Below are 27,179 nucleotides of genomic sequence, written 5' to 3'. Positions count from 1 at the left end.
CCATGGGATTCTCCAGGCAAGAATACTGGGGTGGGTCACCATTTCCTCCTCCAGGGAAACTTCCCCGGGATTGAACCCACACCTCTTGCATCTCTTGCACTGGTAGGCTAATTCTTTACCACTTGTGCCACCTAGGAAGCCTGTGCTATCTTTGCATGCATGCTAAGTCATTTTGGGCTTCACCTGTGGCTCAGGTGGTAAAGAATCTGCCTGCAATGTGGGAGATCTGGGTTCAATCCCTGGGTTGGGAAGATTTCCTGGAGAAGGGAAAGGCTACCCACTCCAGTATTCTGGCCTGGAGAATTCCTTGGACTGTATAGTCCAGGGGGTCACAAAGAGTTGGACATGACTGAGTGACTTTCACTAAGTCATTTCAGTCGTGTCCAACTCTTTATGACCCCATGGACTGTAACCACCAGGCTCCTCTGTCCATGAGATTCTCTAGGCAAGAATGGACCATATTAAAACAAACAAACAAACAAACAAACACTGTTGATCTAGAAGTGTATAATTATCACCGAGGTGCCTATGGTCTCCTGGGAAGTGCCACTTATTAAGCTTCTGGGAAAGCCCAGAACCCCAGAGCTGTCCTCAATAATGAAAAGTAATCAGAATCAGTTTTCTTCCATCTCTAGAGCCTCACTGCTACTCGCCTATTTCAAACATCATTTAAGACCACGAGGTCTATTTTTAATAGACTTTATTTTTTAGAGCAGTTTTAGGTTGACAGCAAAATTGAGTGTGAGCTGCAGAGATTTCTCATCTGAGACCTATTTTTAAAATAATACCATTACAAGGAAAGATCAGAGAGAACTAATGCAAGTCTCTTCAGAGGTGAAGAATTGAAAAATTCCCTCTACTAGTCTGTGCTTTCCCATGGAGTGAATAAGAAACTATAAATTACTAGAAGGGGGGATTTTTTTCCCCTGTCTTTAGTTTCTGCAATTTAATGTTAAGTCAGAAAACTGGATGCTATCAATTTTCTGAGGCTTTTGCGTTTCTGCCTATGTAGCCAAAGAAACACAAGAGGGCAGCCGTAGTTCTGCATATTTTCCCTGCTCATGTATCTGATTTTTTTTTTCTTTGAAATGACTTCATAGTCAAATGTAGAACATGGGAGGATAAATTAGGACACAGCATACTCTGTAATTTAATCTTCTTTATAAGAGTCCCTCGGCTAACCTCCTTAACAGATGTAAATTTTCTCTGAAGGTCCTCGATTCATCCCCCTTCCTTGTGGAAGGGCTTTGTTAAAAGACACAGGCTCTTTCCCCTAATATGTGAAATGCCTCGTCTGATTATAGGCATTTGTTTCATGGTGTTCTCTCAGGTCAGCTTAGTAAAAAGGCATCAGAATATGAAACTCTGTGTGTTGCCAGACAAGACACTGTAAATTTGTCTCAAGACTGATTGCCTAAAAGTGGTGCTTGGTAAACATTAATCTCATTGTAGGGGGCTAGTTGATGCCATGAGACATCCACCTCCCCAGTCAGAGCAAAATCTCAAAGTCCGTTTGATTCAGGAATTCATCCATATCATTTTGGGACCGTGGTTATTATTTTAGTACATAATGGTTGGATGATCAATTCATGCTCTATGAGAAGTGATGGAAATCTGAAGAAGCGAGCTAGCCTTGTAAGGTCCCAGGTAGAAAGAAGCTAACCTGGGCTTCCTTTCTAATAACCCTCCCCACTTAAAAGCAGACTATGAGAAGGATTATATAGTACAGAAGCATGAGGATGTAGAAATTGTCTATTTTGCAGTGCTAAGCTGATGGATGTAGAAATGTGAAATTAGATAGCCCGAACTTTTTGTTGCTAAGTCGCATCTGACTCTGCATCCCCATGGGCTGTAGCCTGCCTGGCTCCTCTGTCCATGGTATTTTTCAGGCAAGAATATTGAAGTGGGTTGCCATTTCCTCCTCCAGGGGAAACTTCTCATTAATGAAGAATAAAAATCAGAAAGCCTAAACATTATATCAATGAGCTGTGATCTACCTCAGTTATTCCAGTTTCAGATAATATTGCTAGCCAGTTCCTGCGTGTCATAAGGCTCAGTAGATGTTTCTGGGTGAGCCAATGAGACTTGTAGCAGCTGACTCTCCTCCGTGTACTCCACACCTCAGAATTAAGCAAATCTTCTGGGAAGCAAGAAAGTAACTTCCAGCAAGTCCAGAAAACATTCAAACCAAGGTAGCAGGTGTGTGGAGTTTCAGCTTCAACATCAGTCCTTCCAATGAATAGTCAGGACTGATCTCCTTTAGGATGGACTGGTTGGATCTCCTTGCAGCCAAGGGACTCTCAAGAGTCTTCTCCAACACCACAATTCAAAAGCATCAATTCTTCGGTGCTCAGCTTTTTTTATAGTCCAACACTCACATCCATACATGACCACTGGAAAAACCATAGCCTTGACTAGATGGACCTTTATTGGCAAAGTAATGTCTCTGCTTTTTAATACGCTGTCTGCTGCTGCTGCTGCTAAGTCGCTTCAGTCGTGTCCGACTCTGTGCGACCCCATAGACGGCAGCCCACCAGGCTCCTCTGTCCCTGGGATTCTCCAGGCAAGAATACTGGAGTGGGTTGGTCGTAACTTTTCTTCCAAGGAGTAAGCATCTTTTAATTTCTTGGCTGCAGTCACCATCTGCAGTGATTTTGGAGCCCAGAAAAATAAAGTCAGCCACTGTTCCACTGTTTCCTCATCTATTTGCCACGAAGTGATGGTACTGGATGCCATGATCTTAGTTTTCTGAATGTTAAGCTTTAAGCCAACTTTTTCACTCTCCTCTTTCACTTGCATCAAGAGGCTCTTTAGTTCTTCTTCACTTTCTGCCGTAAGGCTGGTGTCATGTGCATATCTGAGGTTATTGATATTTCTCCCAGCAATCTTGATTCCAGCTTGTGCTTCCTCCAGCCCAGCGTTTCTCATGATGTACTCTGCATATAAGTTAAATAAGCAGGGTGACAATATACAGCCTTGACATACTCCTTTCCCAATTTGGAACCAGTCTGTTGTTCCATGTCCAGTTCTAACTGTTGCTTCCTGACCTGCATACAGGTTTCTCAGGAGGCAAGTCAGGTGGTCCGGTATTCCCATCTCTTTCAGAATTTTCCACAGTTTATTGTGATCCACACAGTCAAAGGCTTTGGCATAGTCAATAAAGCAGAAGTAGATGTTTTTCTAGAACTCTCTTGCTTTTTTGATGATCCAGCAGATGTTGGGAATTCGATCTCTGGTTCCTCTGCCTTTTCTAAAACCAGCTTGAACATCTGGAAGTTCACGGTCCACATATTGCTGAAGCCTGGCTTGGAGAATTTTGAGCATTACTTTACTAGCATATGAGATGAGTGCAATTTTGCAGTAGTTTGAGCATTCTTTGGCATTGCCTTTCTTTGGGATTGGAATGAAAACTGACCTTTTCCAGTCCTGTGGTCACTGCTGAGTTTTCCAAACTTGCTGGCATATTGAGTGCAGCACTTTCACAACATCATCTTTCAGTATTTGAAATAGCTAACTGGAATTCCATCACCTCCACTAGCTTTGTTCGTAGTGATGCTTCCTAAGGCCCACTTGACTTCACACTCCAGGATGTCTGGCTCTAGGTGAGTGATCACACCATTGTGATTATCTGGGTCGTGAACTATGTGCTAAATATGTGTTCATTTGCTCAGTCATGTCCAAGTCATGTCCAACTCTTTTGTGAATCCCTGGGCTATAGCCCATCAGGCTCCTCTGTCAGTGGGATTCTCCAAGCAAAAATACTGGAGTAGGTTGCTATTCCCTCCTCCAGAGGGATTGTCCCAACCCAGGGATCAAATCCACATCTCTTACGTCTCCTGCATGGGCAAGCAGATTCTTTACCCCTAAGCCACCTGGAGAACTCATTGTGTCAAATGCTCTCTGCCTGTAGTTTTCAAACTTGTTTCCTCATGACTCACAATCAGAAATACATTTTATGATCACACTCCAGTACACACACACACACAAAACCAAAGCCTTGTAAACAACACTTCACTTACTATACACAATGCACTGTGATATTCTCTGGTATTTTCTGTTCTATGGGGTTTTTTTTCTCTTATTTTTAAAATGGTTGCTAGATCTGCTAAATTGCTTCTATGGCCCACATTTTTTAAAATACTGCTTTTCATCAGTTCATTCCGATGATGACCTTATGCAAGAGGGGATGTTATTATTCTCTTCTTCGTACTGGTACTGACATGCAGACTGTGCAGCCTGCCCAGGACACAGCTTAGCAAGGTTAAGACAGGGGCTGCAGCCCGAGGGAGCAGGACCCAGATTCTCCACCCTGACAGCTTACTGCCCTCCCCAGAGAAGTAGGCACCATTTCTCTTCAGCATCCCCAGCACTGATTTTTAGCTCAGCTTTGGCATAACCGTAATCTCCTACATCATTGTTAGATGGGCATACCTGGGCTCCCGGAGTACTGTGTCAGTTTCTTCAGTACAGGGACCACTGTTAGTCATAATACTGGAAATCCCAGTATTATGCTGAAATAGTGGGTATTCAGCAAATGCTATGTTGAATTAAACCTTCTGGATGATGGCTATGAGTCATCCAATAGAGGTTAAATTGAATAATGAAGTTTCTGCTTAATAAGGCAGAGAAAGTGTGTTAAATACTTTGGGATTCTTTCCATCCCAGAAGGATTTAGACAGAACGCCTGCACTTTTGAATCACTGAGTTGGAAATCATTCTTCCATAGTTTCAGCTACATGACCTGCTGCTGGACATCTTTTTTTTGTATATATAATAGCAAAGCTGAAAATTATGGAGATACCAGAAGTCACTTGGACTTCCTGGTGGCCCTGGTGGTAAAGAACTCATCTGCCAGTGCAGGAGACATGGGAGATGTGGGTTCGATCCCTGGGTTGGGAAGAACCCCTGGAGTAGGAAATGCGACCCACATATAAGTATTCTTGCCTGGAGAATCCCATGGATGGAGGAACCTGGCGGGCTATAGTCCACGGGATCACAAAGAGTCAGACACGACTGAAGTGACTTAGCACACACAGAAGTCACCCAAAGAGTACATAGGTCGTGTTCTTTGTGTGTGTGTATACGCTAAGTACATGAAACACCTAAGTGTTTCTAAGGAAGCTCAAGAATATACTTCCCCAAAATTTTTATAAATTTTACAAAAACAAGCTGATTTTCAAATGCTTAGATGTTGGTCTGTCTTAAGGAAACTTTTCTACTTTTTTCCCCCAGGCATATGATAGTACTTATGGTACTAATTGCTAGAATAAAATTTGGTTAATCACAAGAGCATCAGTTCAGTTCAGTTGCTCAGTCATGTCTGATTCTTTGCGACCCCATAGACTGCAGCACGCCTTCCGGAGCTTGCTCAAACTCATGTTCCATTGAGTCGATGATGCCATCCAATCATCTTATCCTCTGTCATCCCCTTCTCCTGCCTTCAATCTTTCACAGCATCAGGGTCTTTTCCAATAAGTTAGTTCTTCACATCAGGTGGCCAAAGTATTGGAGTTTCAGCTTTAGCATAGATAGAGTCTAACCCATGCCTGCCACACAGAAGTGTGACAAAGACCTGCTGGCACGTGATTAACTGCATATGTATTTGTGAAACACAGGGCTTCCCAGGTGGTACTAGTGGTAAAGAAACCACCTGCCAGTGCAAAAGACATAACAGATGCAGGTTTGGTCCCTGGGTCAGGTAGATCCCCTGGAGAAGGGCATGGCAACCCACTCCAGTATTCTTGCCTGGAGAATCCTGTGGACAGCCTGGTGGGATGCAAGTTCAGTATTTCATGGCCAGTTCTGATGAAATATATTCTAAATCTGCTTTAAACTTTTTATGCTGCAATTTACATATATTTGTTGGATCCCAAGTCTTTGAGGAGTGAGGGGAAGAACATGTTATGTCTTATAATCTGATTCTTTAAAAAAAAATAAACAATAATCTGGTTCTTTCTATTCTCAATGAACCAGCCAATAACTGCTCAATATTTCTGTTAAGTCCATATAATTAAAAAATAAATCACCGTCAGTTGTCCTTCAGTTATATTAGGCATCAATCAGGTGAAGTTGTCCAGTTTCTCTAACTGATCAAAATGCAGGATCTTCCCAGGTCTCCCACATTGTAGGCAGATTCTTTACCAGCTGAGCCACCAGGGAAGCCCAAGAATACTTTAGTAGGTAGCCTATCCCTTCTCCAGAAGATCTTCCCAACCCAGGTATCGAACCTGGGTCTCCTGCATTGCAGGCAAATTCTTTACCAACTGAGCTGTGAGGGAAGCCCAACACATATGTTAAGATTGGGCAAAAGCTTGACCTTTAAAATCCTGAACCTGATTTTGTACTTTATTGAACAAAGGAAAATAGAAGCATATATTCAAATGGAATTTCTGTACAGAAACAAGCCCTGAAATTCACTTTTCAAGCCCAGTCTCACAAGATTGCCTGCCCAGTTTTGCAGATAAATTGCCAATACGCTACTGGGTTTGAGCTACAATTCATTCAGACTAGACAGTGGTGTAAGCTTCCTCATTGCTTCTTTTCTCTACCTGAGTAGCCATAGATGAAAATGCCTTTTTGATCAACTAGCTTTTGGAGCTTTTGAAAGATTCCAGCTTTGAAAACAGATCATCTTTTTGACTTGGCCTGATACAGACATGGGTTGCTATTTAAGGAAATAAATGGCTTTAAATCTTCCTCAGTTAAGAATGGCTATCCTTTCCCCAAACTGTATTTTATACCTCTATTATGTGCATCACTGAGAAGAGCCCTTCTCAAAATTTCTTTCTCATGTGTGAAAAGTTATATAATCCTAACCCAGTTCTTTTGTGTAAAATTTGTTGAATAGGTGATAGCAATCAAGTTAATAAAGCACTTTTACAGAGAGATAATTTTTATGGCAGATAGTATGACAATGGGAAAGGGATGAGCCAAAATTATAGTAAATGGAGGTGATTTTGTTAAAAAGAGAGTGAGGAATACAAGAATCCTGTAATGTCTGTCTGGTTATTGAGATGATGCCTGGATTTTAAACAATATCATGGAGAGACTACTTTCTTTATTGCCTTTTCTGGGTATCAACTGTAATTCACTTCCAGAACATTGTAACAATAATGTTTATATATGGGAGGCCCAAGATTAAAATAGTTTATGCTTGGAACTCTTTTTTAAAAGTAGTCCATAACCATTTACATAATAGCCAATCAAGCGATCTTGGTAAAGTATAGAGGAAACCACCAAAACTGACTGATGTAGAACAAGAAGCTTTAATGTGCTATTATTTCAATGGGAACCGATTATCTTAGTCTGTTTCTTTAGGAAGATCTTTGTGAAATATTATCTTCTTCTAAAGATGAGTGGATAAGAAAGCTGTGGTACATATACACAATGGAGTATTACTCAGCCATTAAAAAGAATACATTTGAATCAGTTCTAATGAGGTGGATGAAACTGGAGCCTATTATACAGAGTGAAGTAAGCCAGAAAGAAAAACACCAATACAGTATACTAACGCATATATATGGAATTTAGAAAGATGGTAACAATAACCCTGTATACGAGACAGCAAAAGAGACACTGATGTATAGAACAGTCTTATGGACTCTGTGGGAGAGGGAGAGGGTGGGATGATTTGGGAGAATGGCATTGAAATACATATAATATCATATATGGAATGAGTCGCCAGTCCAGGTTCAATGCACGATACTGGATGCTTGGGGCTGGTGCACTGGGATGACCCAGAGGGATGGTATGGGGAGGGGGGAGGGAGGAGGGTTCAGGATGGGGAACACATGTATACCTGTGGTGGATTCATTTCGATATTTGGCAAAACCAATACAATAGTGTAAAGTTTAAAAATAAAATAAAATTAAATTTTAAAAAAAGATGAAAATAGTGAAATAAAATGGAAATCAGATCAAAATGTATTATACATAGAAATTTTAAAACGAGGCAAATCTTAAACTGATCCAACTAATTATTTACTCTTTATGTAATCCAGGGTATTTCTCTGCCACTAAACAGAAAGATTTATATGCTCTGAAAGAGTCTTGCCCTATAATTAAAAGAGCTATCATTCTGTTTATTCTGCTTTGAGGGAGGTATTTTTTTTTAATCACTTCTGTGAACATTCTGTCTACAAAATCAGAGCATTCAATTTTTTTAAATAGGAGGTTAATAATTAGATGTTAAAGCGTTTTAAAACACCATATTTCTTTGGTGGAATTAGTGGTTCATTAAAAAGTTAATTGAAAATTTTTAAAGTGGAATTCTTTTTATATGCATCAGAATTGCTGAATAATTTGATCTGAACAGTTTGCAACTCTATAGTCATTCTCTACACATTTTTTTCTGTTGTATTCAAATAAATTCTAGGTCATTATTAAAGTGCCTAGGACAACAGAAACTTCTTCAGTCGATTCCAGTGAGTGCTTACAAGTCCCCAAACTGCAGTACTCTGACCTAGGATCCCTGGGAGATAAGTGGAGGGATAGGAAAGACAAGGCCCTTCTCAGAGTGCCTGAAGCATCCATGGCAGAGTGACAATAAGAACATGCAAAACTATAATCCGAAGAGTACTCTAGGATTGGCCACATGCTAGGGCACAGAGCAAGCCTCAATAAATTTAAGAGTCTAGAAATTATTTCAAGCATCTTTTCTGACCACACCTACATGAAACTAGAAATAAACCACAGAAAAGAAAGGAGAAAAAAAATGATTACATGGAGACTAATCCAAAGGGCAATAAAAATTAGGACCATAATGGATGCATGTATGGCTTCCCTGGTGGTTAACCAGTGAAGAATCTGCCTGCAATGCAGGAGACATGAGTTTGATCCCTGTGTCAGGAAGATGCCCTGGAGAAGGAAATGGAGATACACTCTAGTATTCTTGCCTGAGGATTCCCATGGACAGAGGAGCCTGGTGGACTACAGTTATGGGCTCACAAAGAGCCAGGCACTACTGAGTGACTAAGCCACCACCACCAAACAAAGAGCAAATATGACACCTGATTGAGGAGATTAAAGAAGGCTTTATGAGGCTTTACAAATTTGTCCATCGATCTAAATAGTGTAAGAGATTTGGAAATGGATTCAGCCATTATTGGGTAAACATCCAGTTTTATAGAAATTACTAAAGAGCATTTAAAGTAGCTCATTATGGCTAATTTTATTTTCTAGTTAAATAGTTTCTTAGACACAAAAGGAAAATTAATACAACAGCATGTGGCTCAGCTGGTAAAGAATCCGCCTGCAATGCAGGAGACCTGGGTTAGATCCCTGGGTTGAGAAGATCCACTGGAGAAGGGAAAGGCTACCCACTCCAGTATTCTGGCGTGGAGAATTCCTTGGATTATACAGTCCATGGGGTCGCAAAGAGTCGAACATGACTGAGCAACTTTCACTTTTACTTTTACATGGAGAAGGAAGTAGCAACTCATTCCAGTTTTCTTGCCTGTGAAATCCCATAGACAGAGGAGCCTGGCAGGCTACAATTCATGGGGATGCAAAGAATTGAACATGAGTAAGTGACTTAGCACATCCCAAGACAAGAATAATTTGGGAGTGAAAATAGGTCTGGAAGACACTGTTCCTAGGCTTTTCATGGGGTGATATTGAAGCACCAGGATAAGACCAACCTCCAAAGCTTCCCATTCTTTTGAGGAGGATACTGTTAGTTTCCTCAGAAATGCATGACTCTACCCACCAGACCTAAAACCATAACACAGGAAGGCTGAACACTGGAAATGTGAGCTGTCTGACTTGGGTGTCAAAAAGTAAATTAGCTGTATTTTTCACTCTGGGTACATTGTCGCTGCATTTTCCACCCTGGGTACAATTTTAGAGATGCAAATATGTCAGAAGCCTTGCTAAAAACTTGCTATAAATATATTTTTAAATCAAATGCATGAAGTTCACATTTATTTTCCTGGGCATTTTATAAATATGAACCCATGCCCTTGACTATGACAGGGATGATTTTTGGAAGGGAATTCAAATGATTTTACTTCTAGGTTTTAGTAGGAGTGTGTCAGATCCCTTATTTTAATTAACCCTCCAATTTGCCAAACCATGATTATATCTTGTCCCTTGAAGAGCAAACTTATCTTGTGTGGGTGTGTGCTAAGTTGCTTCAGTTGTGTCCAACTCTTTGTGGCCCTATGGACTATAGCTGCCAGGCTTCTCTGTCCATGGGATTCTCCAAGCAAGAATACAGGAGGGGGTTGCCATGCCCTCCTCCAGGGGATCTTCCCAACCCAGGGATCGAACCTGCGTCTCTTATGTCTATTTTGGCAGGTGAGTTCTTTACCGCTAGAGCCACCTAGAAAGCCCCCCTTATAATCTAACAAAGGAATAAAACTCCATAAATGTCTATGAATTCAAGCTCAACAGCTATTTATGAGCTTTTATGATCACTAGGCATGATATTAAGAGCATTTGCACAGCCCAAAGAAGAGATCTGGAGTCCAGCAAGCTTATATGACCTACCCCAGGTGTCCTGTAACTATTGTCAAGCCTCATCACAGATTTCCATACTTATCAGCCTCTATATGGTCTTTCCTGGTGGCTCAGAGGTAAAGAGTCCACCTACAATGCAGGAGACACGGGTTCAATCCCTGGGTCGGGCAGATCCCCTAGAGAAGGAAACAGCAACCCATGCCAGTATTCTTGCCAGAGGAATCCCATGGACAGAGGAGCCTTGTGGGCTACAGTCCATGGGATCGCAAAAGAGTTGGATATTACTTAGCGACTAAAGAGCGCCAACAACAGCCTCCATACTTGCAATGCAGTAGCGTTGGCATAACAGCCCACCTCCCACAGCAAAAACCCATGAACATTCCATTTATAAGCACTATATCTGCAACAGCTCAGTAGATAAAATACTTGCATATGTTATAATTTAAGTGTGGGTCCCAAAATAATACCAAAGTCTTCCCTCAAGAAAGCTATAGATTGCCCTTGCTACATGACACCAGCTAAAGAGAAGAACGCTGCTCTTCTTATTTAACCATCTCTCATGGACTAAGAAATAAATAACTTCACTGTCACTTCAAGGATTTCAATGGAGAGTGATTACCTAATAATCAACATCAGGTTAAATGGTTTCTGATATAATCAGCATGTTTAAATAGTTTTTAGATGAGAAAACAGATTTTTTTTTCTCAATAGCTAATAGGAATTTATGATAGGCTTGGAATAATTGGCCAGCCCAATCTACAGATGCTCTGTCTGCTCCATCATGCTGGCATAGACCACAGTCAAAAATGAGTTGCGGGCTGCTATATTTACAGTGTATAACCAACAAGAGCCTGCTGTCTAGCACATGGATCTCTTCTCAGTGTAATCTGACAGCCTGGATGGGAGGGAGTTTGGGGAGAAGGGATACATATATACCTTTGGCTGAATCCCTTTGCTGTTCACCTAAAACTGTCACAACACTGTTAATAGGTTCTGGAGAAGGCAATGGCACCCCACTCCAGTACTCTTGCCTGGAGAATCCCAGGGACAGAGGAGCCTGGTGGGCTGCCGTCTATGGGGTCACACAGAGTCGGACACAACTGAAGTGACTTAGCATATATCCCAATACAAAATAAAAAGGTTAAAAACAAAAATGAGCCATGGGACAAAACTTCCTGTGAAGAGCCAAGCCTATACGAGTCATATACCTGGCATCAGAGCTTTCCGAATGTTGATTGGTTTTGTATGTCTACAGGTCATAACGTAACACTACTCTTCCCTGAAAACAAATGTTTAGCCCAATTGCAGTCATCCACTCAGGATTAATTCATGTTTTATTTTGGGGGATAATCACATCTTCTAGAATGGCTAATATCTCTGTCCTAACTGAAAATGATGACATTAGAGAGTTTAAGATTTACCAGAAAGAAAATTAAATAGTTAGATATTTAAATATAGAGAAAAGTGTCTTTCTACCCTCCCCACAATTTCTCCTTTTGCCAGATTGGATTCATTCATCCCTAAGAAACTACACTGGGAGTCTGTGTTTCCTTATGGTACAATTTCCTGTCTTGTTGCCCACAGCAGAGTGAAGCTCTACTATGGTCTTTTCTATTCTATTTTTCTATTCTGTCCCTCTGTGTTCATTTAACTCTTCAAAATTTGTGAAAGATTAGCCTGGTTGAAGTATCAGGAAAAATATGGAAATGAAATCAATCCTTCTCACTGAACATTCCTAGCATTTAGGAGGTAGCATCATATAACAGAATGAAGGTAGAAATTAGCAAGTCAGCTTAAACATGATTTAATCCTCATGTTGGAAAATCTGGCATCCAATAAAAACAAAATTAAGGAAATGTTAATAGAATCAATATTATTATATACTATGTAGAATGTTAAGGAAAACATTTCATAAGTAATAGTCATCCTCCCTTTTTCTCAGAACAATCATTTTTGGCTGAGCGTTAAGGGAAAGGATTTAAACAAATAGATTAGCTTCACTACCATGAATGAGCTTCTAATTAATCTTTTTCCCATAGAGCTCTTTTTCTCTTATCTGTTGCCACCTCTTGAACATGTCAGCAATGGTTGAATTATGCACCATCTAGTCAGGAAGATCCACTGGAGAAGGGATAGGCTACCCACTCCAGTGTTCTTGGGCTTCCCTTGTGGTTCAGCTGGTAAAGAATCCTCCTGCAATGCAGGAGATCTGGGTTGGGAAGATCCTCTGGATAAGGGAAAGGTCACGACTCCAATACTCTGGTCTGGAGAATTCCATGGACTACAGTTAATGGGGTCGCAAAGAGTTGGACACAACTGAGCAACTTTCACTTTCATGGACAAGTAACCCTGGAGAAGGAAATGGCAACTCACTCCGGTATTTTTGCCTAAAGAATCCATGTACAGAGCAGCCTGGTGGGCTATAGTCCATGGGGTCGTAAAGAGTTGGATATGATTGAAAGACTAACAAGAACAAGATGGATAAGTAAAGAGTTTACCCAGTGGCTCAGCAGTAAAGAATCTGCCTGCAATGCGGCAGACTTACAGGAGATGCGGTTTTAATCCCTGGGTTGGGAAGATCCCCTGGAGAAGGAAAATGCAATCCACTCCAGTACTCTTGCCTAGAAATCCCCATGGACAGAAGAGCCTGGCGGGCTACAGTCCATGGAGTTGCAAAGAGTCAGACATGACTTAGAGACTAAAAAACAACAACAATGGATAAATAAGGCTGTTTAAGACAAACATCATATAATTTGCAGTATACCTCTTTATTGGAGACATCTCACACCTATGAGCATCTCTCTGGAGATGTCCGCCTTGCTTCCCTCTATGGGACCATATGTGAGCATCCTTAAACCAACAACCTGCAAATGACATCTAGTTCCAGCACAGCCTTCTCTCCTCTGTGAGCTGAGTTAGCATTTAATCTTCTCAGGTGTGACTCACCAGTCTCTAAGGTGAGCTCACAGGCCTCTACAATCCATAGGTGGGAATGCACACAGACATCCGTCAGCAAAAATATCCTATTCTTGACTCAGCCTCTTATGGGACTCAGAGGTAAATGACCATCAAAACATTAGAATCAGAAAGCCCTGGGTAGGTGGTCTCACTTTTTTATAAGGCAAGAAAGTACTGGTGTCTTTGAAACTATTCTCACTTCTTAAGGATGTTGCCAAAACTTCATGAAAACAAGAAAAGTTACATTTACTATCCAGTTACGTATATATATGTGTGTGTTTGTGTGTGTGTGTGTGTGTGTACAAAGAAAATGAATCGCCTCTTCAATTGCTTAAATTGTTCAGTCAATTTTCTGCTTGCCCTTCTACTGAGACCAAAAAAATTGTGCTCAATTGTGGAAGTCCTCAGGGCAGCGTAGTGACAACACCTATGTAACCAATTTTCCCAAATACCCAGCAGGAACCCCAAAGTAGCTCGACTCCTGTTTTCCATCCTAATGTATAGAGAAAAATCATTCCAACTGGAGGAAGTTTTTATGCATAAACCTTCTTTGTTTCAACTTTTAGTTAATCATCTATGTAAATGGTGCAACAAATATTTACATAAGAAGTCGTATTTTTATCATTGATTTTAGCCTCATGTTTAGCTATAGCTCATGTTTCAGGTAAAAATTCAATGAATAAAGACCAATTGTATGTTATAGACAGGGGAGTGATTGAGTTTTAACTGAAGACTATGGAGAAGGCAATGGCACCCCACTCCAGTACTCTTGCCTGGAAAATCCCATGGATGGAGGAGCCTGGTAGGCTGCAGTCCATGGGGTCGCTAGGAGTCAGACACGTCTGAGCGACTTCATTTTCACTTTTCACTTTCATGCATTGGAGAAGGAAATGGCAGCCCACTCCAGTGTTCTTGCCTGGAGAATCCCAGGGACGGGGGAGCCTGGTGGGCTGCAGTCTATGGGGTCGCACAGAGTCGGACACGACTGAAGCGACTTAGCAGCAGCAGCATGTACTCTTCACAGAAGATTTTGTAAATATATTCTAATGCTCTGTTGATGCTGAGTGTTCAATAGAAACAACTGTTATAATTTGCACATCATAAGCTTCGTATAATTAATTTGGCAACAGCATAGCCTTCAAACATTGCAGAACACAAGCACACACACAGTTTGGGGATCGTCTCTTCGGTTTTCCAGGAAACAAGCCAAATTCCCTCTGAACTTCTAGAGGGATTCATTTTTTCCCATGATTTTCTAAAAAGGAATTAGGCTTGTGTGTGTGTGTGTGTGTTGGGGAGTGGGGGGCAGTTTGGGTAGATAAAGGGACAAGTGGAGCACCGATGCTCACATGCACCCTAGCGTGCAGGCACCTCTGAGCACTCTGTGCAAGGGACTTATGGTCTCCTTTACTCCTCTCACACCAGGTACCTGTACATCAAATAGTTGACAATGGGAAATTCTCTGACGCTACTTTTTATTGAGGGAGCATGGATTTTATGACAATTAGGAGGTGTACTGTTGGCTCAGTAGTAAAGATTCTGCCTGCAATGCAGGAGACTTGGGTTGGATCCCTGGGTTGGGAAGACCCCCTGGAGAAGTAAATGACAACCCACTCCAGTATTCTTGCCTGGAGAGTCCCATGGACAGAGGAGCCCTGTGGGCTACAGTCCAAGGGGTCACAAAAGTGTCAGACACAACTTAGCGACTAAACAAAAAAAAATAGCAAACATCCGTGTCCCCTGTTTGACTGCCAAGCTGGGATTGCAGCTTATGCAGCCTCCTGATCTACATAAGGTTGACTTAACAGCTCACAAGGGTAAGAGTAAACCCTTCATGCATTGGCTTGCTTGTAATTGGCAGCGTGGAGTGGGAAAAACAGCACTGCCCTTGGATCAGAAGTACTGAACTTGAGCCTCTGCTCACCCTTGTCTGGCACTGTGACCTCAGTGAGTCACTTCTGTACCTCAGTTTCCTTGCAATATGTTTAGGCTAAGAATTTTCCAAATTGTTAAGTCCTAGTTCCTTTTTGCTTCACAATTCCTTCTTCAATTTATGTCTGTTTTCTCAGTTTTCCTACCACTGTCAGTAGGAACCAATACTTCGTTTAGAAATATCTTTGGCTAGACATCCAGTTTCATCACTGGCAGACCCCAGTTCAGCCAGCTTCTTTGACACTTTGTAACAAGGATTGCCTTTTCTCCATTGTCCAGCGTGTTCCTGATATCCATCCACTGAAATGGCCTTTAACAGCCCCATTTCTACCAGCTTCCTATTCATGATTATTTATGTATTCTCTGAGAAGACGGAGGCTTCCCCCCAGGTCTCCTCTTTTCTTTCTGAACTTTCATCAGAATCACCCTTACCACTTGCTTCATGGCAATCTCAACTTGTTCTAGCATCACCCTCAAAACTCTTCCAGCTCTACCCAGCTCAAAGCCACTGCCACATGTTTAGGTGCTTGTTACAGCAGCACCTCATTCCTCAGTGCTAAGTTCTGTGTTAGTCTGTGTCCGGACTGCTGCTTTGTAATTAAATTCATAGATGTTTAAGATTTCTATGTTCTTTTGATGAATTGATCCATTTATCACTATAAAATTACTTTCTTTCTCACTGGTAATATTCTCTGCTCATAAATCTACTTCATTTGATGTTAAGAAAACCACTCCAACTTTTTTTTGATTGATGGTAGCCTGAGATGGAGAAGGAAATGGCAACCTACTCCAGCTTTCTTGCCTGGGTAATCCCATGGACAGAGGAGCCTTGTGGGCTACAGTCCATGGGGTCGCAAAAAGTCAGACGTGACTTAGCAACTAAACAGCAAAAAATAATAATAATAATACAGCCTGGGATAGCTTTTCTGTCCTTTTATTTTTAGCCTAATTGTATTTTTATATTTGAAAAACATTTCTTGTTGGCGGCATGTATTTAGATATTGCTTTCATATCCAGTCTCAAAATCTTTCTCTTTAATTAGGATTTTAGAGCATTAACAGTTAATATAAGTATAGTTATATGGACACAGTTTAAGCCTACAATCTTGCTACATTCTTATTTTCCTATTTGTTTCCCTTTTATTCTTTTGTGGCCTTCTTTGTATCAAGTGAATATTTTTTATAATTCCATTTTATTTTTTGTTGGCTCATTGCTTTCACTGTACTCTTATTTTGTAACTTTAATGGCTTCTTTGGGGTTAATACACACTCCTTTAACTTTACCTGATGAGCCATCAGGACTTTCCAGTATTCTGGCCTGGAGAATTTCATGGACTGTATAGTCTGTGGGGTAGCAAAGAGTTGGACATGACTGAGAGATTTTCACTTTCCTTTAACTTTCTACATTCTACTTTCAAGTGATATTAAGCACTTCACTGATAGTTTGAAACCTTATGGTAGTATGCTTCCATCTTTCTCCCTTCCTAACATTTGAGCAGTTGTTTGCATACATTTCACTTTTATATGTTTTATGAACCCCACACTACATTGTTATCTTTTTCATTTTTTTCTTCCAATTTTCTTGAAATATCATGGACATACCACACTATGTAAGTTTAAGGTGTGCAGCATACTGATTTGACTTACACATATCATGAAATGATTACTATAGTAAGGTTAGTGAACCTCTGTCATCTCATATAGATATAAAATTAAAGAAATAGAAAAAAAATTTTCCTTGTGATGAGAATTCTTAGGATTTACTCTCTTAATTTTCATAATATAACATACAGCAGTGTTAATTTTACTTATCATGTTGTATATTACATCCCTAGTACTTGTTTATCTTTTTTCAAAAATGTATTGGAGTATATTTGGTTTATAATGTTGTGCTAGTTTCTGGTGTATGAATCAGAAAAGTGAATCAATTATACATATATCAACACATATGTCCATTCATTCTTTAGATTTTCCCCAGATAGTCCAGTGCAGAGTATTAAGTAGAATTTCCTGAGCTCTACATCAGGTTCTTATTAGTTATCTATTTTATATATAATAGCATGTATATGTCAGTCCCAATCTCTCAGTTTATTTCCCCCTGTAATCATAAGTTTGTTTTCTACATTTGTGACTGTACTTCTGTTTTGTAAATAAATTCATTTTTGTTCTTTTATAAGATTCTACATATAAGCAATATCATATGATACTTGTCTTTCTGTGTCTGACTTACTTCACTCAACAGGACAGTCATTAAGTGAAGTGAAGTCGCTCAGTCGTGTCCGACTCTCTGTGACCCCATGGACTGTAGCCTACCAGGCTCCTCTGTCCATGGGATTTTCCAGGCAAGAGTACTGGAGTGGATTGCCATTAGGTCCATCCATATTGCTGTAAATGGCATTATTTTCTGCTTTTTTATGGCTGAGTAGTATTCTATGATATATATATGTACTACATTTTTTTTATCCATTCCTCTGTTGATAGACATTTAGGTTGCTTCCATGTCCTGGAAGAGTGTGCTTTCAATATATGACTTAAGGGAAGATATTCAGATTAAAATTGTTTTTGACAAGACTCACTGACATCCTTCCTTTTTTCAACTTTTTATTTTATATGGGACTATAGCCAATTACTTCCCTGGTAGCTCAGACAGTAAAGTGTCTGCCTGCAATTCGGAAGACCCGGGTTCAATCCCTGGGTGGGAAGATCCTCTGAAGAAGGAAATGGCAACCCACGGCAGTACCCTTGCCTGGAAAATCCCATGGATGGAGGAGCGTGGTAGGCTACAGTCCGTGGGGTCGCAAAGAGTCGGACACGACTGAGCGATGTCACTTTCACTTTCATAGCCAACTGACAATGCTGTGGTAGTTTCAGATGCGCAGCAGAGCAGCTCAGCCACACATGTACAGTGTCCATTCTCCTCCAACTCCCCCCTTTCCAAGCTGCCACATAACATTAGTTAAATACAGCAGTGTGTACATGTGGATCCCAAATTCCCTAACTAGCCCCCCATTCTCCCTGCCCCCAGCAACCATAAGGTCATTCTCTAAGTCTGTGAGTCTGTTTCTGTTTTATAAATAAGATATATTAATAGATGAAACAGAGACAAAACTTTATTTGTATCATTCCTCTCCAGATTCCGCATATAAAAGATCTGACATCCTTGTCTTTGTTCTTAATGTTATCTAACATGGTTTTTCTCTAGCTCCTTTTAGGACTGTCTTCTTAATTAGATTATGATGTACCTTGGCATGGTTTTATTCATATTTTGTGGCTGGATTTTATTTAGATTTTTGGCTTTCTGGGCTTATAGTTTTCATCAAATTGCAAAAAAATTTTAACCAGTATTTCTTCAAATGCTTTTTTTCTGTCCTGCCTCCTTTAGTGGTTCCAACTACATATATGTTAAGCTGCTTGATGTTGCTCCATAGCTCATTAATGCTGTGTTAGATTTTGTATTCTCTTTTATCTCTGTGCTTCATCTAGTAATATAACTTCAAGTTTGCTAACCCTTTTTTTCCTGCAAGATCTACTCTACTATTAATCTAATCCAGTGTATAATTCTTGTCACATATTATAATTTCATCTCAAGTTTGATTTTGGTCTTTTTATATCATTCGTGTCTATGTTTAGGCTTTTAATATCTATAGTTATAATGCAACTATAATACAATTATAACCGTTTTAATGCCCTTGTCTGTAAAATCTTTGTCAATTATAGGTCAATTTTGATTGATTAAATTATATTGTATGTACGAGTCTTGCTTTTTGTTGTTTCTTTGCATTTTTGGAATTTTTTATAAGTTTTTTATCATTTATTTTATCGAAGTATAATGTGTTAATTTCTGCTGAACAGCATCGATTCAATCATGCATTTTTTTTCATGTCTTTCCATTGCGACTCATCACAGGGTATTGAATACAGCTCCCTGTGTTATCATCACGGGATATTAAATACAGTCCCTGTGTTATCATCACAGGGTGTTGAATACAGTCCCCATGTTATCATCACAGGGCGTTGGATACAGTCCCCATGTTATCATCACGGGGTATTGAATACAGTCCCCATGTTATCATCACAGGGTGTTGGGTACAGTCCCCATGTTATCATCACGGGGTATTGAATACAGTCCCCGTGTTATCATCACAGGGCATTGGATACAGTCCCCGTGTTATACAGTAGTGCCGTGTTGCTTTCCCATGCTGTGTACACCAGCTTCCCTCTGCTAATCCCAAACTCCCAATCCACCGTCCCCTACCCTCTGTCTCCTGGTAACCCCAAGTCTGTTCTCTATGTCTGTGATTCTGATGTCATATCATATTTGTCTTTCACTTTCTGACTTAGTATGATCATCTTTAGGTCCATCCATTTTAACAGGTTTTTCTGTTTTAGTTATAGTTCACATACCATGAAATCCATGCTTTTATAGTATATAATTCAGTGACTTTTAGAATATTTAGAGGGTTGTAGAGTCCCTATTGATATCTAATTTTAGAACATTCATCATCCCGCCATGCCCACTATCAATGTATCCCCATTCTTCCCCTCTTCTATCCTGCCCTGGGAAACCATTAATCTACTTTCTGCTACTATGGATTTGCCTATTCTGAACATTTCATACAAGGTAATCATATTAATCTCATATGATAATCATATTAGTCTAATATGACATAGCCTAATATGATAATCTAAGCATAATGATCTGGTAAATAGTTCGTTGGGATTGGCTTCTTTCACTTAGTACAGTGTTTTCATGATTTATGGAAGTTAAGCATGTATCAGTGCTTCATTTCTTTATATTGCTGAATAATCCTCTATTTTATGGTGCAATACATTTTCTTTATCTGTTCATTAGTTGCTACATAGTCGGGTTATTCATATCTAGAAAATTTTATTGGATGCCAAATATTATATCTTTTACCTTATTGGAATTTTTTATTCCTATAAAAAGTATAGGCCTTTTTGACTTTTGTCCATGGATGCTGTTCAGTTATTTGGTGATGGTTTGATCTTTATGAATCTTGAGTTTAATAATTGTTAAGCAATAGCTTCCCAGGTGGCACCTAGTGGTAAAGAACCCACCTCCCAATGAAGGAGACATAAGAGACATGGATTTCACCCCTGGATTGGAAGATCCCCTGCAGGAGGGCATGGCAACCCACTCCAGTATTCTTGCCTGGAGAATCCCATGGACAGAGCAGCCTGGCAGGCTATAGTCCATAGGGTCACAGAGTCGGACAAGACTGAAGTGACTTAGCACGCATGCAGGAAGGCAACACAAGAACATTGTTCGATCTAGGGCTAATTATCCCCCACCATCAAGACCCTATGCACAGTATCCAATGGCCCATCGATCCTGAGGGCTTCCTGTCTGGCTGGTGGGAACAAGCGCTATTTCTAGCCTTGTGTGAAAGCTGAGCACTAGAACCTCCAATCCGTTTGAGTGGTTCTTTCCTTGGCCTCAGAGAGCTTTCCCACACGCACGTATCGGCTCAGCTAAGATCTAAGAGCGACCCTCTCAAAATTCTCCATCAAGTTTTCTTCAAGGTACTCCTTCCTATGTACTCCAGCCCCCTCCCGGGCTCTCAGCTCTGTCTCCTCGACTCAGGGAAGCTGCTGGTCTTCTCCTTGGTTCCCTTCTCAATGCCATGGTCTGGAAACTCTTACAAAACTGTAACTACCCTGTAACTGCAGGCTTCACCTCATTTATTTCCCATATTTCAGGGAAGGAATCACTGTCCTTCATCACCTGATGTGCAATGCCTTTGAAACTGTTGTTTCACATATTTTGTGTGTTCTTTGATTGTCTCAGGTAGGGTGATCCGTCTTGTTCTTGGTATTCCATCCCAGCTGAAAACAGATGTGTCATGACCCATATTTAAAGGGTTAAATTACCCCTGTTGTTGTTCAGCTGCTAAGTCGTGTCTGACTCTTTGCGACCCCATGGACTGCAGCATGCCAGGCTGCTCTGTCCTTCACCATCTCCTGGATTTTGCTGAGACTTATGTCCATTGAGTCAATGATGCTGTCTAATCTTCTCATCTTCTGTTGCCCCAATTTCCTTTTGCCTTCAATCCTTCCCAGCATCAGAGTCCTTTCCAGTAAGTCAGCTCTTCACATCAGGTGGCCAAAGTATTGGAGTTCCAGCTTCAGCATCAGTCCTTCCAATGAATATTCAGGGTTGATTTCCTTTAGGATTGACAGGCTTGAACTCCTTGCTGTCCAAGGGACTCTCAAGAGTCTTCTCCAGCACCACAGTTTGAAAGCATTAATTCTTTGGTGTTCAGCCTTCTTTATGGTCAAACTCTTCACATCTGTACACACCTGCTGGAAAAACCATAGCTTTGACTACATGGACCTTTGTTGGCAAAGTGGTATCTTTGCTTTCTAATATGCTGTCTAGGTTTGTCATAGCTGTCCTTCCAAGGAGCAAGGGTCTTTGAATTTCATGGCTGCATTCACCATTTGAGTGATTTTGGAGCCCAGGAAAATAAAATCTGTCACTGCTTCCACTTTTTAACTCTTGGTGGCTGTCAAAGCTGCAGCATTGAGACATGCAGACTGTGTAGAAATTGCAAACCCCAGCTTTTAGAGAAGGATGAGGGTGGCTTTTGTTTCTCGTAACAGATAACATGTTGATAAGCATTCCTTTAGGAGATTCACTTTTGCCATTGCCTCCTTGAATGTGGGAACATTTATGTCTCCTCTCACAGGTGATCAGCGAGTTTGAAGCCTCTCCTGACTCATTTTCCTACAGAATTCCTAACCTGAGTCGGAATCGTCAGTATAGCGTCTGGGTGGTGGCCGTGACCTCAGCCGGCAGAGGCAACAGCAGTGAAATCATTACCGTGGAGCCTGTTGCTAAAGGTGGGTGGCACGCTGCAGGAAGGACCTTATTTTCCACTACAGTCGTACTGGCTTTACACCTCTGTTCTCTTTGAAATAAAGCTGATAATGCCCCACAAATCAAGTAAACCAGAACACCACGTGTTGCCCATTTCAGCCCAAGAAATGGGTCATTGCTAGCTGGCACTGGGCTTCTGTGCCAATCGGAATACCACCTCCTATGGATGAGCAGCTTTACAACTGCCAGTGTCTCAGGAGAAATAGGAAAAGGAGACCCCATCCATCTGTTAGAGTGAAAATCACTACGTTACTGCTTCCCAAGCAAGTTCTACCATCTTCAAAATCAGGTATCATGCTTCTTAAAGATAAATGTCTATTTTTTGGTCTATGGAATTTGAAACCTGACAACTGTAAGAAAATCATTAGTTCTTCTTAAATTGATGTTAAAGTGAAAGTTGCTCAGTAGTGTCCAACTCTTTGTGACCCCATGGACTATAACCTGTCAACATCCTCTTTCCATGGAATTCTCCAGGCCAGAATACTGGAGTGGATTACCATTTCCTCCTCCAGGGGATCTCCTAGATCCAGAGATTGAACCTGGGTTTCCTGCATTGCAGACAGATTCTTTACCATCTGAGCCACCAGGGAAGCTATTGACAGAATGCTGTAAAGACCTTAGGTAACAAAATGAAGTTTGTTTTAGGAACAAAAAGTTCCACAAAGTGAATGTAATATCTTCACGTTAAGATGTTATACTGGCCCTAAAAAGCACATACAGACACAGAATATTCTTATTTGACTTCTGGTAATTGCTGCCATACAGTATTCAGAGTCCCCATAAATTAGCCCTTGTCAATGAACAAAAGTATTTACCTCACAATTCCAAGCCAACCAGAGATGCTCCTGACTCTGAAATATACCACATTGAAAATTTAGTACTCTTAAGGCTTCCAGATGCCTGAAAGAGAAAACAAACCTTCCAAGATTCCAGCTTCTCACTTTTAACCAGAGTTCACCCAGAGTTGGAGATGATGATCAAGATGGGCTTTCCAAAAAGGAGCTGAGCTAGGGAATGCCTCTGGGTTGGTGCAGGCATCCAGAGGGCTGGCACCGCCCAGGAGCCCCAGACCCTGGCAAACTGTAAACTATAATGGCCAAAAGGTCCAAGCTGGACAGACGGGGCTGCCCAAAGGCAGAGGCAGCAGGTGCAGCTTATGTTGTATTTGTTGGGAGGTCAAGGCAGGCTGGCAGATCCCGCTTTAAAATCCAGGGTTAGGTTCAGGAATAGGGCTGGGGCTTTGGTACAAGGAGGAGCAGAATGCAACCACAGACCCAGTCCTGGAGGAATGGTGTCCTGGGAGGAAGCCCAGGGTCAGGGGGCAGCACAGAGCTCAGGGCCATGTAGCTAGAGCACCACAGGAACTGGGAAAGACATCAGGTTGCTGGTGAGGCACAGTATCTGATTAGAATCACCTGAGGTCCTCATTCAAAGACGGCCTCCTGGAGTGCCCCCCGCCTCGCCCCGCCCCGCCCCGCCCGGAGATCCGCTGAATCACAGAGCTAGAAGAGGAATCTGCATTTTTTCACCAAAGATTCTACGTGATTCTCTTGCCTGCTCCAGTTTGCTTAGTCTTAGAATTTCACAGTGGGATCCTAAACATGCCAACTGCTACCAACAGGCATTAATTCTAGAAACCACGGTTGTTGGGCTTGAAGATGAAGTGGTTTTAGCCAGTGCTTTCACAAAACGCTGATGGAAAAGCACTCCTAAGACCTGGAGTGAAGTTTAGGAGTTAGAGTCAGCATATTAAAGAACTGAAATGACCAGAATAGAATTGAGTCAAGGAATCTAGGCTAGGCTTGAAAAAAAAGTAGAAAAGATCAGAATGCATGACACAGTGAGCATTCATGTGTAGAACCTTATTTTCATTCACACGCATATAACATATGTGCAGCTTCTGGAATTCAAAGTAAAATGTATTTTTTTTTACAAGGGGAGGGGGCTATTGGAAAGCTTAAAAGCCCTACCTCTAGCTGAGTTTCCCTAATCAACCCCCATTTTGCTGCATGAACATTCCTCCTCATATAAGAGGATGGTCTGAAAGGTATGAAAGGGACCAGCCTTCCAGTGTCAGAAATCCAATGCCACCTGCCCAGGATATTTTTGTTACCATGATGGAAAATCAGAAATGTCAATTACTGATAGAGCATCACGGTGACAGGGTCTCCTTTATGGGCCGCCTCTGAAGACACTCCCCTCAGGAGGAAGAGCCACAGTTTCCTTTTCGGGCAGGGCATGTTGCTTCAAGCATGTGGATGGGTTTTGCTGTAACATTTGTTGCATAAAATAGACTCTGCCTCTGAGCCCACTGGCACTGCCTCGCTCTCTGCTCTGGCCTCCAGTGCTCAAAACAACAAAAGTCAGAGTTGGCTGCTAGTTCATAATAAATTATGTTCTAGACCAGGGTGACTCCTGTTGAGTTGGCTCCAGGAACTCCACCTTTCCTTGAATTCCAGTACTTTCCTGAGGAGCCTGGCCCTCATATCCATTGGTCAATCTCAACCATCAAGTCCAAAATGGTGCAAGGGTCCCAACACTGGTCCCATCTTTTTGAGTCCAGAATCAGATTGGAACGGCTTCTGCCTGCAGGCTTCTTGTCTGTGCATTTAGATGGGCTGAGCTTCTGGAGGGAGCATCCTGGAAACCAGGGCCCCAGGGCATGGCAGAGGTCAAGCAGATCATTTTGCCTCTGGAAGACTCATCTCTTGGTGCCTCTGCCAGCTTTTGTGTCTCACCCAAGAAGATGATGCTAGGAACCTGTTAGTACAGGGCCTCTCCAGTATCCAAGGATGTCCCTGCAAACAGGGCTGCCCTGGGCTTTTCCCTCCCCCCACCCCCATGTTCTTTGGCCACTTTGGGACTGTCCCAGTGCCCAATGTCCCCAGGAGAAGCTTTTGTTCCAGCAACTGAATCACTGTCCCAAGAAAATAGTGATACTTCAAGAGAGGTCACTGGAATTTTTCCCTTAACGTTCGTGCTGAAGATCAAGCTGATATAAAAAAGCTGGGAAACTACCACAAAACTGATAAATAGAAGTCATTCCAGTTTTACCTCTTCCTGTCTTGGGGCTTTATGTTTTGTTTTGTCTCTTCTCTCAGATATTAAAAGTATATTTTAATGTGCAGTTTGGGGTGTTGAGATAAATTGCTTAATAAAGTGCTTCGAAAAATAACTGGGCTCACAGAAAGCACAGCTTGGAGCTGCTAGGCTTATGAAGTCCCACATATTTAATTTGAGATCACCGTGTCTAGTTGATACAAGGGGAGAAAATACTATAGTAGGGATTTTCAGCAGTTCATATGTTCGTACAATGAAAATCCCTTAGACACACTGATACAAGGAATAGTGTTGAGAAGTGTGACATTGATTGGCAGGGCTGCACTCACCTTTGGGGGGTGTCACTGGTTTAGGGAAGGTCATCTTGGCCCCTGTAGACGAATCCATAGAGTCACTGCGCTTCTGCTCTGTTTGGTGGTCCAGCTCCCGCACGAATCCTGACCTTCAGTGGCACGGTGACTACTCCCTGGATGAAAGACATTGCCTTGCCTTGTAAAGCTGTTGGGGACCCCTCTCCTGCCGTAAAGTGGATGAAAGACAGGTAACCAGTAACCCAATGTATGCCCTCAATACAGCACTAGGAGAGTGCTTCGGACACTGTTCTGGGTCTCGTGGTATAAAGTTGTAGATTTACACTCATGAAAGCTACAGGAAAACTACCTAGTCTTCTGCAATAGAGAGGAAGCTGGTTGAGGGTGATGGGGGAGGAATCTCAGCTTTAGTACTAAAAGGATCTGATCTATCATGTCAATTCTCTTAAAATTCTTAGCTTTAAGTTCATGACAATGCTTCCGAGGAAAATAGTTTAGCCAACTGAATAATTTCTGTGTAAGTTTTCTGTACTTTATCATGAAAATCCCCTATATATCTGAGATGAACATACCCAAGGAGACTTGAGACTTAGACTTATCTCTTCTCCTTCCAAGACAATGGGCCAACCAACCCTAATTGAAATGCTCTGAGAAATGGCTTTAAGAAATGGAATACATTGCTGTTACTGTTGTTCAGTTGCTAAGTCATGTCTGACTCTGCAACCTCACAGACTGCAGCATGCCACACTTTCCTGTCCTTCACTGTCTCCCAGAGTTTGCTCAAATTCATGTCCATTGAGTTGGTGATGCCATCCAACCATCCCATCCTCTGTTGTCCCTTTCTCCTCCCACCTTCAATCTTTCCCAGCATCAGGATCTTTTCAAATGAGTTGGTTCTTCATATCAGGTGGCCAAAGTACTGGAGTTTCAGCTTCAGCATCAGTCCTTCCAATGAATATTCAGGACTGATTTCCTTTAGGATTGACTGGTTTGATCTGCTTGCTGTCCAAGGGAGTCTCAAGGGTCTTCTCCAGCACCACAATTCAAAAACATCAATTCTTCAGCACTCATCCTTCTTTACAGTCCTTTTGCCTTCTTTATGGAATACATTAGGACTTTGCTAATGTAAAACCCAGTTTTCCACGCTCGGTAGAAATTATTGAAATAATAACAGCTGAGATGGAAGGGAGAAAGTGGATGAAATAGATTCCATTCATGTAAATTTTTAAAGTACTTTACTCAGAGGAAGAAATTAAGATATAAATAAAGGGCTGAGCATTCACTGATGAAGCTAGAGATTTGAGATTGAGAAGAGTCCCTATTTTCAAACAAAGGCACTTCAAAGACATAAACTATTGAAATGATAGTCTTGGTATGTGTGTGCTAAGTCACTGAGTCATGTCTGACTCTTTGCAGCCCCATGGACTACAACCTACCAGGCTCCTCAGTCCATGGGATTCTCCAGGCAAGAACACTGGAGTGGGTTGCCATGCCCTCCTCAGTAACTACTTTCTCATCTCTTTTAATGTCAGTTAAGGGAATCAGTACGCTCCCAAGGTTAA

At 41.4% G+C, this 27,179-nt stretch overlaps 1 protein-coding gene across 1 annotated transcript in view; it reads left to right on the top strand.

The window, feature by feature from the left end:
• DSCAM (DS cell adhesion molecule) overlaps positions 1 to 27,179 on the top strand; it is a 690,454-nt gene that overhangs the window by 597,395 nt on the left and 65,880 nt on the right. The window contains exons 21-22 of the mRNA XM_059889928.1: positions 22,056 to 22,209; positions 25,730 to 25,847. Coding sequence (XP_059745911.1) covers positions 22,056 to 22,209; positions 25,730 to 25,847 — 272 coding nt within the window. The remainder of the gene's footprint in view (positions 1 to 22,055; positions 22,210 to 25,729; positions 25,848 to 27,179) is intronic.

This window comes from Bos taurus, chromosome 1 (genome assembly GCF_002263795.3).
Source record: "Bos taurus isolate L1 Dominette 01449 registration number 42190680 breed Hereford chromosome 1, ARS-UCD2.0, whole genome shotgun sequence".
NCBI classification, from domain to species: Eukaryota; Metazoa; Chordata; class Mammalia; order Artiodactyla; family Bovidae; genus Bos; species Bos taurus.
The sequence above is the reverse complement of the archived record's forward strand: the minus strand, read 5'-3'. Positions and strand labels throughout refer to the sequence as shown.